Here is a 16,246-nt window from a genome sequence, read left to right as displayed (position 1 = left end):
GCTTTGCAGCCCTGGTTGCGACACGGGCGCGTTTGTAACTTGTTGCCGAGCCCAGCAGGGCCGGCGGCCGCACGCGCCGCTCCGCGCCGCTAAGGTCACCCGGCCGCACCGCGGCGGCTCCGCGCAAGGTCACCGCGCAGCTCCGGGCGGCCGGGCCGGGGACAAGAGCCGCTCCGCGCAAACCCCGGCCCTCGGGAGCCAGCCCGGACTGCGAGCCGCAACTCACCGCTTAAGAAAGAAAAATGGGGAAGGGGGGAGGGGGAGCATGGAGACCCCCCCACCCCCGCTGCTCTTACCGGCTTCCGATACGGGGTGCGGCTGCCGCCCGCCGCGCTGCTGTTGCCGCTGGGGAAGATCATCGCCCCGCCTGATCCGCGGCCGCCCCGCGCGCTGGGCAGCAACTTCGGCGGGCGCCGGGCTGCGGCGCGGCGGGGCTGCGGGGCGCTGCCCGCCTCCGTGCCTGCCCGCCGCCTGCGGCGCCGCCGCCGCTCCGCGCTGCTCCGCGCCGCTCCGCGCCTAGCCCACCGCAGCCGCGCAGCCGGCCATCAACGGGCGCTCATTGACCGGCCGCTTCCCCGGCCGGTCCCACCTCCCGCCGGCCGCAACCACCGCCCAGGAGGAGGGAGCGAGAGAAGGGGCGAGCGGCGAGGCGCGGCGGGACGCGCGGAGCGGGCGCGGTGCCCGCCCCCGCCCCCAGGCTGCGCGGGCTGCGCGGGCGGCGCGTTCCCGGGGCCCCGGCGCTGCGCGGGGCGCGGCACGGAGCTGCGCGGAGGGCGGCGCGCGCCCCCGCGGCGCGCAGTGGTTGCGCCTGGGGGCGCGGCGGAATGCGCGGCACGCGGCGGGGTCGGACGCAAGTGCCGCGCGTTCCGCCGCGGGGCTCCCGGACGGGGCGGCCGCCCCGCGGAGAGCGCTGCGCGGGGGAGCAGCGCCCGCGCCCGCCCGCGGGGTAATCTGGAGAAAACGGATCGAGCAGTTTTTGTCCTCCCCCACGAAGCGCTTAGGAGTTTTGCCCGAAGCGAGGAGGAGTTTTCCTGGCGGCAGGACGTGGCTCAGGGCACTGCGTGGGCCGCATAGGGGGAGCTGGGGCTCCCCTTGCCCCTGGAGCTGCTGTGGATGTATCAGGAATGATCGTTTTTAATCCTGGTTCTTTTTTACCAGAGATGGGAATGCAGTCTAGGGGAGGGGTGCTGGGGGCGGGGTGAGCATCATCTGCTCCAGGGCTGCACTAATGCTCCAAGGCAGTACTGGGGAAGCAGAGGAAAATTCTGATTTTCTTCCCAAAGTTTGGGGCCTACGCAAGCCTAGCTGCCAGGCTATGAGGGGCGAGCCACAGGAGACAAGTCTGCAGAAGAGAGCCCCGAGTTACTCGCTGTCAGCGCTCTGTGATGTTTACATTAAACGCTCTGTGATACCTGGAATCTCGCCTTTCAGAGATGTGCAATGACACTTATGCCAAGCCTACCGAGTCTCTGACTGGTGACAGTGCAGGAGACCTTCTGGTACTGACGTGCAGCATCAGGCATCTTTTGTTTTTTTTCTTCCTCATTCTTGTCATAATGTGGCCCTAACCTCGCGCACACAGTGACAAAGGCAAACAGGTGGGAAGAAACAAGAAATTGCCAGATAGTTTAATCCCGAATGTCTGAGAAGCATCCTGCAAACGCTCTGCCAATGCCAGGATGTACAAACCCCTCTTCTGCTACTCTCAACTATAAACGATCACTAAATATTTATAGGGCCACTGCAGATCAGAGCTTGCCTGAGCACGGTCAATAGTAACAAAGTAACTACATTCTGCATAACTGTTTTCTTTCGCTTCCTTTCTCTTTCTTTCTCTTCCTTTCTCTTTCACTCTCCTTTTCTCTCTTTCTCTCTCTCTTTCTTTTGTCTTGAAATGCAACTCATTTAGTTATGCCTTGATTTGATAAAACAAGTTTCAGGGCTGCTAGTACTGGATCCAGAGCGCTGCAGTCCCATGACACCGAGTGCTGATCACTGTCACTGAGAAATGTTTCACAGAATAAGTCGGTAGTGGCAGACTTAATGCCTGATCAGGTATCGCCTGTCTGTACTACTCTTAACTTCATGCTGGATCACGGAGCATTTGTATTCCCACAGCTGGCATTAAGTTAGCACACAGGTTTAAAGCTAGGATAAATTCATATTCCCTGGGCTGCTTGAGGCAGTAGGTTCACGCACACTTTATGACAACATCAGTTCACATTGCTGTGGAAAAAGGCAAGGGCAGGGCCATTGATTCTGGGTGAAACTATTTTTTTTTCCTTCTCTGATCAAATTTTCTTGCAGATCATTTCCTTTGTCTGGTTCTGTGCTAGCCTGTGCTAGTATGGAGGAGGCAGCAGGGCAGCACAAGCAAGCAGGAGCACAAAGGTGGCTATGACTGCTTGTTTTGGCAGCATTATCAGATTATATTTGTTTTATATATTAATATACCTGTGCTTTAATTTGATAGGAATGTAACAGCATTTGTGTCTTCCCTGGAAGAAATGTGCACTACAGCAGGCAACCTGTGCCCCAATCTCATTATGCACTCACAGAAAACAAGATTTGATATGGAAATACTATCCTAAAGCAGTAGGAACAGCAACAGGAAAAGGCTATTTTTGTTGCTAAAATTTGTGTTCCCAAATGAAAAATATGAACAATATTTTCTCTATCACATTCTGGTCAGCTAAGGGGTGATGCAAAGCTTAAACTTGCTACACCACAAGAGAGGTTGGTGACTGGAGATGCATAGAATGACCATGTTTTCCCCTGTCTGGGAAAAGCTTTTTAAAAAATGGCAATCATTCCTTGCTTCCTTCCTTCTGCTCTTCCTGTCCCATCCCCCTCACCACAGGCTGGAGGGGTGGAACCACTATATGCTTGGCTGGGTTTATTCCTAGTCCCTATTGCACCCCGGAATATTGCAAAGCAGCACAGCTTCCCCGGTTCTGACACAGATTTCCCTGTGTTGGATTCAGTGTGTGACATTTCCTTCAGTTACCATTATTCCATTTTATAGCATATTTCAAAAACACATAAAATCAAATATAATGTGTAAACACAGATCACTATCACCATGCTGACACCTTCCCTAGATGAGGTATCTGCTTATTAATTTTTCTTTAAGGAAGTTGCGTTACAATATTATTTACGAAGAAAACTTGGAGGTCCTGTACTAAGTACGAATCTACCTACTGAAAATTTGTGCTTATTTTCAAATGGCTATAATAATATTTTCCCATTTTTTCTTTAATTAGGAAATAAAACTTGCAATGAGTTTATCAGGAAGACAGAGCCAGGCTATTCGCAGCAGTGCATGGCTGGAGAAAGAGACAGCAGACATAAATTTAAACAAGAGAGGTTCCAGCTGGACATCAGGACAGGCGAGATGTGCCTGGGGACGTCTTCAGGCCCAGACTGAGCAACCCAATCTGATCTCTTAGCTGACATCACTTTGAGCTGGAAGTTGGGCTAGAGAACTCCTGAGGTTTCTTCTGACCTGAATTATTTCATGCTCTTATGAAAACTCTTCTATTTTATTTTTTTCACTCCAGAACATAGGTGAAGGGATTTCTGTGTAATCCCTTTGTTTAAGCTGATAAGGCTCTATATCCAAGCATTTCCGTATATAGAGGGACTGTGACATATCAATCCAAGATTTTGATAATTTGTTCCCATAAACATTTCCTGAGATGAAAGAAGCATGCCTTGTTTGCAAATAAGAGTTCTCTGCTAGCAAACCAAAATAGAAGTATCTATGAAATTTATACAGATGTGATAATTTACATCATATTTTCAAGGACATTAAAATCAACTGTGTTATAACAAGTGTGAATAGACTTGCAGGTAAGCAGACATCTTGCTGGTTATGCTTATAAATGAGCAATTCATTTCATCCTTGAGAGAAACAGATGATCATGGGGGTCTAACAAAATTTATGTTAATTGCCCATATAAATTACGCTAATAGTTTCTTTAAATTACCCAAAGTCACTCAGAAATAATGAAAACTTGATGCACCCATGATCTGGTGCATTTTGGAGCTACAATGCTGTGCTTACATGTCCTTTGCTTTGCGCACTGTTTAGAAGTTCAGGTTTGCAGACAGGATGGGCAAATAGAGAAATAAAATTCCTCTGAAAACCTCAGCTCAACTGGAAATGCTCAAGAATCTTTCAAGAAAGATTTGTCAACCTTAACAAACTCTGTAAAACTCAGCTATGGCTTTACAAACAGTTCTACACATGGAAATTGCTGCTTTATCATCCCTATTCTAAATCAAATCCATGATTTCCCTTATTTTTCTCGAAGTTTGATTGGTGCAGTTAGCTCCCCTCAGGGCATTCTGTGCCTCTGTGGGACAGATGGTCCCTCCACCGTGGAGGTCTGCTTTAAAAGGGCAGCTTTTGTTGCAAAGTCCTACACAGAATCTATACTGAGTCTACATTGAATGTCCTGAATTTTCTTATAACCTTTCTCTCTTGCCAGGGTAAGTCAGGAAAGCGGCTTTGGGGCCTCCTGAAGACCCATTAGTGGAGGAGTTGTTGTGGGCACTTTGTTTCCCCATTTTGGCAGGACTTAAAAGACTTATCAGCTTTCCACCACCATGCTCATTTGCTTGAATATCCATCAGCTCACTGAACCCAGTCACATGTGAAAAGATACAAAACAGAGTAGGCAGGAGACTGAGCCACAACAGTGTAAAAATACTTGGAAATGCCCTAGACAAGCTAAGGAAAAAGTAAGCAGGGCTGAACTTTGAGAGATACTAAGTATTTCCCAGAAGGTGTTAATAAAGGAGTATGGAAAGCTATGGATCATACAGAAAAAAGTTTTTACTTTTAGCATTAAAATAACTATTAAGAAATGAAAACAAGAAAGGCATTTATGGTAATAACTGATAGAATAAAATAAACTTCATTACAAGGGAAGCTACTTCAGAAATAAATAACCTCCTCAGTAATTGTTTAAATATTCCAAACTAAGTACGCGTCTCATAAAAAAGAACAACCAAAAAAAAAAAAGGAAAAAAAAAGAAAAATCCCTACCTTGCTAAGTCAAAAAGAGAAGGACAGGTGAGGAAAAATGCAAAAATGTCTAAAGCACATTTTATATAAAAACCTTAGTCATTTTTTTTCCTAGAAAATGAAGATTCTAAAGAAGCTTCTGCTTCTGCAGAAGAATATGCTCTAGCAAAAACTAGGTATTACACACACAATAAGAAGCTCTTGCTTAAGCATATGGTCTTAACAGTATAAAAATTACCATAGAGATATATTCAATAATAAGAACAGGATCTTCATGACAATCAGAACCAAAATGGGAAGATAAACGATCTTTTCCAGATGTGCTGTTTCAAGTGTTGGTAACAAGCTACTGACTTATATATCTTCTAATTAGAATACAAAAAAAAAAAAAAGACTTTTTATCACTAATTATAAAATACTCATTCGGAGTCACTATTACGAATTTCTGTTGAAAACCTACGATTAGAACCCGTCAGCTTATTCTGTCTGGGAATCCCCTAACCTAAATCTCTGATTATCCTTTTTGCCTGTAATGTGGCTTTTTTTTCTTTCTTAAATCCAGCAGTTCTCTGTGAGAAAAACAACCCTGCCCTCCAAGGAGTGCTGCTCCATTTGGTGCACAGAGGACGCCTCTTCCGCTTTGGCCCTGGGCTCGTGCCTCTCAGGAAATGCTTGGACTCCTCCTATCCATTTGAGCTTGCAATTCATTCCTTCTACACTCCCTTAAATCTTCTTGCAAGGATACTTTCTAACTTTATAAATTGCACAATTATAAGTAATTGTTCTCATTCGTTCACTGATTACTAGTGTAAAAGAATACGAACATAGAGAGCAATACAGTCTATTGTCAATGCCAGTGCCAGCATTTTATATTATGGAATGCATTATTTATTCTTTGAAAGCCAAGATATTACCTTGTAGAAGTACTTGCACTGTCAAACAAACACTCCCTTCCTAAATACACTTTGTCTGGGAAGCACAAGCATGAAAGAGAATTACTGTAAGGGGCTATTCTATAACAGGAATTTAAGGAAGCTGCTCGTATTCGATAATTACAGCACAGGGCAAAATCCAATCTTGACTTATAGAATTAAGTAAAGCAATTCAGAAATATCTGAATTCTGCCTTTAGTATGATAATGTTGCCAGACATTTGTTTGAAATTACAAAGCAATCAAAATTCTGTAAACAGTTTCCAGATTATTGTAAAAGAAAATAATAAAGCCTGTCTGATATGAAAAATGTGATGACTGCCATTTTCTGCTTTATTGTTAACAATGTTCATCATTACATAGAATATACTTATGCATTAAGTGAGGTTACTTAGAAGAGCTCACTTTTTGATATACATTCTTGTCTGCATATTTTTTACATTATACATGAAAGAAATTTATGGAGCAATATGGGAAGCAAGAGAAAAATCTTTACAAGTGAACAATTCTATGCAGCTTTTTGCTTTTATTCATATATTACATATTTACATTTTGAATATCAGTATTAATAAAAGATGAAGATAAATCTGTAAATGCACAAATATTTTCCCTAAACTTCAGAATTAATATGATTCAAAGTGGGATTATATTTGCTGATGCTCATACAGAAGGGAGGCTCTTTCTATTACAGCTTATTCAATTTTCATGTGTTGGTTTTTAAAATTAGATTTTTCAGGGTATGGACTAGGCTTGAATGGTTACTTTTTTACCTTTTTTTTTCAGAATCTTAGAAATACAGAAGAAATGAAAAGATTTCTACAATTAAAGTATGTTTTAAGACTGAGAACAGGTAACAACAGTAAAAAGATAAATCCTTGCTCAGTGGTTAAAGTCAAAGGTTTGACTGAAAACCAGCCAGATATAAGTTTTATTCCTTTGTGTGTCATTGACTTGATACACAGGAGTGTGAAATAGCTTTAGCAGGATTTCTCAGTGCTTTGGATTTCTGGAAAAAATAATTTAAGACCCTTACCTTTCCTTCCACATCCTTAAAATGGGACAAACTGAAAGAAGCACACACCATAGACATTATTATCTGACATTATAACAGAAGAATGAGGAGCAGGCTGTCATGGCAGCACATGCTTTGTCCAAAATCGGTCATTATGAAAAAAGGAAAAAGGCAGAAAAAGCGAGTTAAATCTGATATGCCAAGAAGTCTGGAGTTATTGCCACTAATCCAACACCAGGCTCTCACACAAAAGCTACATGCTTGAAGAATGTTTGGGGAAAAAGTAGACCAAATGCTGCTCTGCAAACCTCTGCTGCAGAGAGGAGTCAGTGTTCCATACCGGCAGGAGAGAGGAGCCAGATTGCGGGTTGTGTGTAGTAGGTGTGCTCATATCGTATCTTGGAACAGAAACAAAAAACACGGCTCTCTCCCAACAATGTTGTTGTCCTAAGATGACTCTTCTTGCCTTTTTTTTTCCCCCCCCCCCCCCATTCCCTGCAGTGAAGCACTGTTGTATTTATTTGACAAATACTAGTGGTCAAGTAAAGAAATGACAGCTGTACCTCCTGACAAGAACTGTGCAAATTTTCTCTGTCCTCACACACATCCCTGTCAATTAACCTCATTTCTGACCTGCAAACGTCTTTAGTGCTGGAACTCCCCTGGGAACACTGACAACCCTGGACCGGTTCTGTGGTGTTGATTTATATCCTCTCAGTTGGACTGTGACAAACTCATTTCCATATAGGTTTCAAGGGGGCCTATAAATTTTATCTGTATCAAAATTATAGCCCTTACCCTCCAAGTTTGTTTTATAATCATATATAAACAGAAAGACATTTGTTTATAGGACACAATCTGATTATAATGACCTAATTTAGAGTAAGAAGGAAAGAAACGAGATCATGTGGCAGAAGTTAAGCAAATATTCAATAATGAGTCTGAATGTTATCTCATTTTCAGTATCTTTAAAATAAAACTATCTACATAAACCTTGATAGACTTGTTCCTGAGGTACACTGGTGTAGCCTGGATCTCTGACAAGCAGTATGTTTTCTACTCTTCTGTAGAAATTATCAACTTTAGCTCTCCTCAAAATGCATGTTCCCCCTTCCTCAACTTCTGAAATCACATATATCACAAGATATTTGGCATCTGCTGTAAAAGGTTCCCTGCTCCTTTCCAATACTTTATGGCCTGCACAGAGCACTCTTGGGGATGGAAGAACAATTTAGCTGCTGGCTGATGCAACCCTTCCTTTCCTGACACTATGGTGAAGGTACAAGACATGGTTGATGTATCACAGACAGTGAAAGCAGGAGCAGGACAGCAAAGCCCCATCTCCATCCACTGTACAGACATCAGCTGCAAATGGCTTGTAGCCACCACCATTCTCCTGAGCCAAAGTTGCGCCAGTCTTCATGGCTATCCAAGGTCTGTGCCTTCACCTTCCAGACTACGAATGCAGTTAACATTGCATTTTTAGCACTTGTCACTACCTTCAAAGATTTGTTTTTATTCTGAGATACATTTTATAGAACTATCCCCCAGGTAAGACTGTCTTCCCTTTGTGCTCAGTATTTGCAGTGTTCGTGCTTAATGCAATCATTTCAGTTCCTGTAATTTTACATTCAGCAATGATCTGCATATTTATGTTCAGTAATCAGTAAATTAATCAAGATGGCTAGGAACAATTTATTTCAGTGACTAAATCACTGAGTTATTTACTAATTGTTCTATGCTAAGTATCTTGGGCTGGCAGGAGCACAAATCATGGTGGGAAAATATTTCATTGCCTCATAATTAAGTTTTATATTTATTTTAGTAAATAGATTCTTCGAGGTTTTTTTTTCTCCAACAAATTCTCTCAAGTTGGATTCAAAGTATCTATCACATCCTGTGAAACCATATTTCTCAGGTCTGTTCCCTGCTGCCAATGCACATAAATCAAAGATAAAACATGCAGTGAAATCCTGGCCTTAAAAGAGTCAATAAGAGCTTTACCAAGGGGTCCCAGGTCTCACCCAGAGCTCTCAGGCTGTGCTTTTATGAACTACAGAGAGGATTTAACTGCTCAGAGAGGCTGAAAGGAAGGAAATCTTGTGCTCTGTTTCCCCTAACTGTTCAGAGCGTCACAGTTTCAAGCCCTTTCCTTGACCCTTTGGTTTTTCTATTGCTGATTCAACTCACTGACCCGATAGAAAACTCTGCATTTTCCTGCTGCCACGACAGTGACACCGAGGTGTCCAAGAGGATGGGAGTGGCGGGAGCAGGCGGACAGGGAGGACAAGAAGGGGAAGGCAGGCGGGAGGAGGTGCTGCAGTGCAGGGCCACCTCTGGGGCCTTTCTCACCAGTAACCAGTCCTGCAACCGCATCTTTCCAGCCAGATTCCAGAAAAGTGGGGACATTTTGAAGGGGTTATTGCAACAAGCAGAACCCGGGCATCTGGGGCGGATGGACCGCAGTGGAATTGGTGAGCTGCTCCGGGTAGTGCAAGAATTAGGTCAAACTTTCGCCCCTGGCTTGAACAGTCTTTGAAGTCCTTCCCTGCCTTGGCAACTCCTTGGTCTGTCTTACCCTAGGACAGCTTCTGTTGGAGCCTCTGCAGAGCCAGGATTTTCTCAGCTGTGGGATCTTCAAAAAAGAATTTTTCACTAAGCTCCCCAGGGACAAAGTCTTCTCAGTGTTTCCCTACAACTCGCTACACTTATTTCTGAGCAAAGCTGTACATCACATCCATGGAGTTCAGTGGAGTGACAGCCCAGAAGTGCGGGCCAAGGGGAGGCAGCTCTGAGGCAAAAAAGATTTCGACAAAGGATTGCAGGATCCATTTAGGACTAGTTAGTAAGAGGAAGTAGTCTGAGATTTGCATTATTTCTAGCAGTTTAGTGTGTATCTATGTGAAGGTTTGCCCTTGCATGGCCTTCCATTACCTATTTCCCAAAACAACTAAACAAGCAGCTTCCCACTTCAGGGCCCGATGCAGTCCTCATCTAATGTAATTCAGTAGTACATCAATAAAGACAACTGTGTACTATTGTAATACTGCTTCCAGCCTGAGACACAGAAAATTTACCCTTCACTATTCTAAACATAGTGGAAAAAAAATAACGTGAATGCTTGTTTACATAATTATACATTGAGTTTTGTTGTATTTCTCACTTTTATCAGTCAGGCACATTATCTTACCTGATTGGCTGAAATCTAGGCCAAAATACCATCCAATTATCTTTGGTAAAGCACCCACAAAATTATGTTTGGAGAAACAGATGGATTTTATACACCTGCAGAAAACATTACTGCAGAACACAGACTTATGTGCTCTAGAAGCTAGGAGAGGTTAATGGCTTTGAAAGGCAAACATGCTTCTTATACCTTCACTGTAATCAGTTACTTTATAGTAGACAGTCTCATTATTATAAATTGCAACTAGAGGCATTTTTGCCTTGCAAAGGAATTCATAAAAACATGTCAGATCATGTCAGCTGAGACGTTATATAAATCACATTCTACACAAAGTGAAAAAATACACTTTGCATCCAAGAAATTTCAGGTTGCTTTATGAGTAGAGCCCACTGTTTCGCAACTCAGGGAAGAATTTTTATCAGGATTATAGGCTCCATTTAAAACAAATGAAACCAAAGTTAAAACGATTCATGTTTGCATCTTCTAATCCTCTTGTTTGTTATATTTCCACTGAAATTGTTACTCCATTCCACAGAAGGGTTGTTCCTAGCACTGCCTCAGTCCCTTAAGCATAAACATAACGATATACATACATACACATATGGACTTGCATAACTGTGTCCACATAAGCAATTCAGTGATGTTACTCAGAAAAAAAAGTGTGTTCTTAAATCTAAAAAAAAAAAATCCTTCTGTGGTATTACTAATTCCAGGCAAATTAGAGGCTCTCAACACTAATTACTAACACATAAGAAAACTACTAACTTTTTTTACATTACTAGGATTTTACCTTGTTTTATGTAGCACACACTGAGTAACTTAGGAAAGAACAAACCCTTTTTCCTACAATATGAAGGCTCATGTGAGTAAATCATGTAGGGACATGATTTTGCAGGAACTGGGCCAGTGTACAAAGAAAAAGCAAGAGCTGAAAGAATCCCTTGGTAACTATATTACGTGGGCTATGCATTGGCTAAACCAAAAAATTCAGCCAAACTGCTTTACAATGGCACTGTAAGCTACTGCGAAAAGCTGTTTATTTTCCTAAAAAATTAAGTCTCTAAAATGTCACCAATGTAGACTTTTTTTTAATAAAACAAATTGCATGTTTTACTTATTTAACAAAATGTTAGTTTAAAAAAGTATTACTGTAACATTTATATTTAAAATAATACATTGATTTATAATCTAGAGTCTATAATTTAGATTTCTCAGTTACAGCTATCTTAATTGATTGAAACTAATTACTGATTTTCTATTGCATCTGTCTGATAAGATTCAAGAACTGAATTTAAACTGTGCTAGAAGCCCTTTGTTAAAATGTTAAACCGCTGGGTAATCTGCCAGTCATTAACTACCAGCTACTTCTTGATTGTCAGTGTTGATTGCCTGTTAGGCAGTTCACTCCATGATGGAAATTATTTTATGATACCAACCTACAGATCTCAGTTTGTGCTGAACTACTAAGTTGTTTCTTGCTCCTTTTAAGAACTCTAAACCATAAAATAAACATAATGAAAAGGAAAAAAGGGGAAAAAAAGGAGAAGGAAGGAAGGAAAAGGAAGGAAGGAAAAGGAAGGAAGGAAAAGAAGGAGCCATGCCTTTCCACACTGATAAAACTCCAGGCTTCAGATGATACAGAGTTTCAGATGATGCATAGTACTTAATAGTATTTACTGTACTACTCACATTATTTGGGAGCTGATCAAACTAATAAACATGGAATTTGGCAGGGTGTACTCTCCAGCCATGAGCAGATATGAGCTCCTCCTTCACTGCAAGAGCACTTCCAAGCAGATACTCCTTCCGCATGGGAGCTGATGTAAGGGATGCCTATGCCCATCACCGCCTCCCCTCTCACCTCCACTTCTTTCAGCCTTTGGAGCAGACATTACCACACTCCTTAGCTGCATGCAGCCAGCTGCTCATATGGGTGTGCTATGCAGTAAACCAATATAGTTTCAATCTACACATGCAAAATAATAAAAAAAAAGGTGGTGGTGGTTATTGCACAGTTCGGCTATAGAGAAGGGTTATAGGAGAACAGCAATCTTGGCCAGGCTTGGCCACGAAGGCAGCGACTTCTGAACCAAGCCTGACCACCAAGGGAACAGTGATTTGGAGATACTGCCTGATTTCAAAGCCTTGATCAGAGCCAAAACTGAAAGTAAAAATGCTGCTCTGAGTTTTAAGTAATAGATCATAAGGTATTTTAATTTAAAGAGACATTATCTGACAGTGTATGTCCTCATGTCTGTCTTCAAATCTCAGTTAAATTTGCAAATGAAATCATCTGTATTTAAAACCCACTAGAAGGAAAAATGGGGCTTTATATTCTTGGGTTGTAAATAAACTGATAAAGATACCTAAAGAGAAAAAAAAAAAATGATGTGTTTTATCCAGTTGAGTTTATCTGAATATGAGTGGTTTGGAGAAAAAAAAAAAAAAAAAAACAGATGCTACACATTAACAAAAAAATCTTAAGCCGACAAATTTCCTCACGTGCATGGCCAATCTTTCTTTAAAAGCTGAAATCATGGTTACAGTAACTTCCTATTCAGTCATTTCCTTAATTAAACCATTGAACTTTAATGTGAAATACAGCCATTACAAAACCAGAAAGGAATCTGAACAATAACAGATCTACTCAAATGGGCAGTGCAATAACCATAAGTGATGTAAAGGCTGCTACTTTTTGGTCTGAATAAACTATGTTGGGATTCTCAGAGATACTAAATCAAGCTTTAGGGAACTCTGCACTGCATCAAAGATGCGCTGGCCATATGACGTGATCCTGTGAATACTCAGCACAGACTTCCTTTCCTTGGTAAAAGTTATTTTAAAAAAATGTGCATTAATTTTTTGTTTCCAATATTTTTGAAGGTGATATTTTTAGTAGTACGCAGGCTAAATCACAGTCTCAAGCAGCTGCACGGCTCTCTAACTAAAGATCACCCAGACACGGGCATTTTTTGCATCGCTTCTTGTCTCCTTTCTACACCAACACCGGAGTGCCCAGAGATCCCCCAGATCAGTGTTCACACCCCAAACAGGCTCCTTGGACCGTCCCCCCTTTCACACCTTCATTTGTCTCCTGCAAAAGACCTGAACTTCCAAAGAGCCAACACCTCTGCGGGAGTTTGTCACCACTAATCAACCAGGGGCACAGACCAGTGCACCAGGGGTGGAGGTCTGTTGCCAGTGCTGCCAGCACCCCAAACTGACCCAGGAACTGCTAAAAATTTAGCAGAGGAAGAGGCAGCGGCGCAGGCCGATTCCAGGGGACTTGAGATCCCACTGCCTGCGGGTATCACAGGTGCTGCTCCATGGGGATGAGCCCTGTGCTGGTCTACCAGATCCTTAAGTAACCATCACGTTACCCTGCCGGGGTAACACTTAAACTTGAAATCTGGCTGAACAGACAGTGCTTAATTGGAAAGCGTAGGCCTTGTTGCAGAAGAAGAAAAAAAAAAAAGACAACAGTAACACAGACAGATATTCAGAGAAATGGGCCTACTGCAACTTTTATAACAAATTCCATAATATTAGCATTTTAAAGTGCCTGTTGCTTGCACTTTGATCTAGCTCCCAGACAGGGGGATTTTTTTTTTCCCATTCTCTATGCAACAGGAACAATGTTGCTTACTTCAATCCTGCAATCTGATGTACATGGGCCAACCTGAGTGCAGAGCTACTGAAATGGGTACAAGATAAAGCCGCACGGATATGGCCGCAGATTGAGCATCGGAGCTAGATACGGATGAGCTGGTACCCACCTGGCTGCACGAAGGTGCCACCCAAAGCCTCCCACCTGCACAAGGGCAGCCTGTCCCTCCACTGGGAGTGTGAATGCCCCCGAGCAGAATTCTGTGGATAAACACCTAACTGTCTTTCACAGCTGTAAATCCAACATGATGGCTCTTTTGTCCAGTTTACAGCACGCAATCTGGAACAAATCCTGATTTTCTCTGTTGCTAGGTGTTCATAAAGACCAGATGTACTGATAGCATAATAATTGAGTAATAATAGCTATAATAATATTATAAAATTCATATGCATTAGATCACATCTTAATCCTACTGGATCATACCGTGCTAACTACTCTTCTCCTGAAACTGAAGACAAAGGACGTGATATTCATGAATACATTATTATATCAGTACTGCTTTTACTTACAAACTCTATTAAGAGAAATATTTCTCAGTTGCAGTGATGAAAAAATGGTACTTGGACAATAACCCTGTCAAACATCACACTGACACACAGAGATATAGACGCTTTGTTGCTAATGAAGATACTTTATTAGAAGGAAAATAAATCTGCTTCTGCCCCAAATCTCCAAATCTATAGGGTTTTCAGGTGATGGAAGTAAGTATTGTGCTAGGTCTCAGGCCTGATTGCTTCCTGCAGGGATGGTTTTGTCATTGCGCCACCACCCCTCCCCTGTGACTTCTAAACAATCCAGGGTCACAGTGTCCTCTCTTTAATTAGTATCTCACTGCTGGAGGGAGGGGAGAATGTCAAGGAAAAAAAGAATGAGAAGACACTGTAAACAAAAGTCCTCAGGGGCATCTTAACAATTTGGACAAGGAATGGAAAAAATGCTCAGTTGCTCAGTCCTTTTGTTGGAAGTCAAAAAAAAGAAAAAAAGAAAATGGCTAGGGTGGGCCGAACTTTAATTTTAGCTATATGGATTTGGATAAACTAAAGAGAAACCATGTTAAAAAAGAAACACATTTTTTTCCCAGAAAGGTTTTATCATCCAACAGATGAGTATATAATCGACATTTTACAAGAAAGCCAACAAAAATACGTTCCAACTATAAAGCAGCTGAAGCCCTGAGGTGTACACTGCAAGAGCCATAACCAAGCTCAACTGAGGTGAAAGCAATTATTTTTATTTAGGTTAAATGAAAACTTCAATGTATATTTCTTGTTCAACAATATTTCTACCACAGTAGTTTGCTGAATTACTGTGATTTAAATCTGTATCTTTCAGAGAAAAATTCAGAAAATCTAAAAGGAAAATAAAGCAGCATATAAAGCAATGATATAAGAACCCATCCACTTTACATTTAAGCAGTTAACCTTCCCTGAAAAAACTTTAGATGACAAATGAGAAAAATAAGAAATATTACTGATGATAAAGATTGATCTTATCAAACGGGGAACTTGTGCATGTGGATATAGCATTTAAGAGTTAAAACATTTATCTTTTTATAGAAAAAAAAAGTTTTCTGAACTCGTAAGACAACACATAGGAAAAATCTTTGCATGCGTTCTGTTAGCTAATCGCAGCCACAAGCCCAGTTCTGTTACAGAACAGTTCACTCTTTTTTTAGATTTTCCAATATTTTCCCATATTTAAAAGAACTGTTTTCTGCCTACTCCTGTTATATCAAGAAGATAAACTTGATTTTTAAGCAATACTGCTGCGGAAAGCAGAGTTTATCTATCTTGAAAGTTGCCTGTGTGAGAAGTTAGAGAGTAGTTTGTCGGTCCCTGGCTAGCTATTGTAGCCCGTGGTAGGTGGCCTTCCCGCCTCTTGGAATTTCCTGCTCAAAGGTAACCCCTAAGGTTACTCATGCCATGCATAAGAGGAAAGGGAAGGGAAGAGAAATGACACACATTTCGGGGACGGGGAGCAGGGGGAAAGCCATGTGTTTTGGAAGAATCACACAGAACATAGCAGGGAAAATGAGGACCCCAAATTCAGCCTGGAGCTGGTTGTGCCCCATCCGAGCCCCTGCTGTAATCACTGCCACAAGCATGCTCAAGTCTCCATTTCTTCTACCAAAGTCATCACAGCTTTATAGAAAACAATGAAACACTAATAAGAAACATGGGGAACAGACTCTATAACCTAGTTACTATGGAACTTTTGAATCTTTTCCATGAGATTCTGATTCCAGACGACTGAATGCAGAACCGGCTTAAGAGTTTGGGCAAAATATCCACAGATGCTTAAAGACTTAAGTATCCGTAGAATTAAGTATCAGCTAAGACAGGATTTTAAGAATCACTTGAGTGCCTAGAAGATTGACTTAGCTGCTGAATACCAGTAAGGATTTAAGCACTCTGTTC

General features: G+C 41.9%; 1 protein-coding gene across 4 annotated transcripts in view; it reads right to left on the bottom strand.

The window, feature by feature from the left end:
• Positions 1-16,246, bottom strand: part of RBMS1 (RNA binding motif single stranded interacting protein 1) — a 138,346-nt gene that overhangs the window by 87,886 nt on the left and 34,214 nt on the right. Inside the window, exon 1 of one of the 4 annotated variants that reach the window (XM_088519490.1) lies at positions 297-429. The exons of the other annotated variants lie outside the window; for them this stretch is intronic. Coding sequence (XP_088375616.1) covers positions 297-359 — 63 coding nt within the window. The 5' untranslated portion in view covers positions 360-429. Of the gene's footprint in view, positions 1-296; positions 430-16,246 lie in introns of those variants that run through there. 4 annotated transcript variants of the gene reach the window in all.

Source organism: Tinamus guttatus, unplaced genomic scaffold (assembly GCF_059628265.1).
Source record: "Tinamus guttatus ecotype Peru unplaced genomic scaffold, ASM5962826v1 Tinamus_guttatus_pri_ptg000060l, whole genome shotgun sequence".
In the NCBI taxonomy this organism is placed as follows: Eukaryota; Metazoa; Chordata; class Aves; order Tinamiformes; family Tinamidae; genus Tinamus; species Tinamus guttatus.
This window is presented reverse-complemented; position numbering and strand designations above follow the sequence as displayed.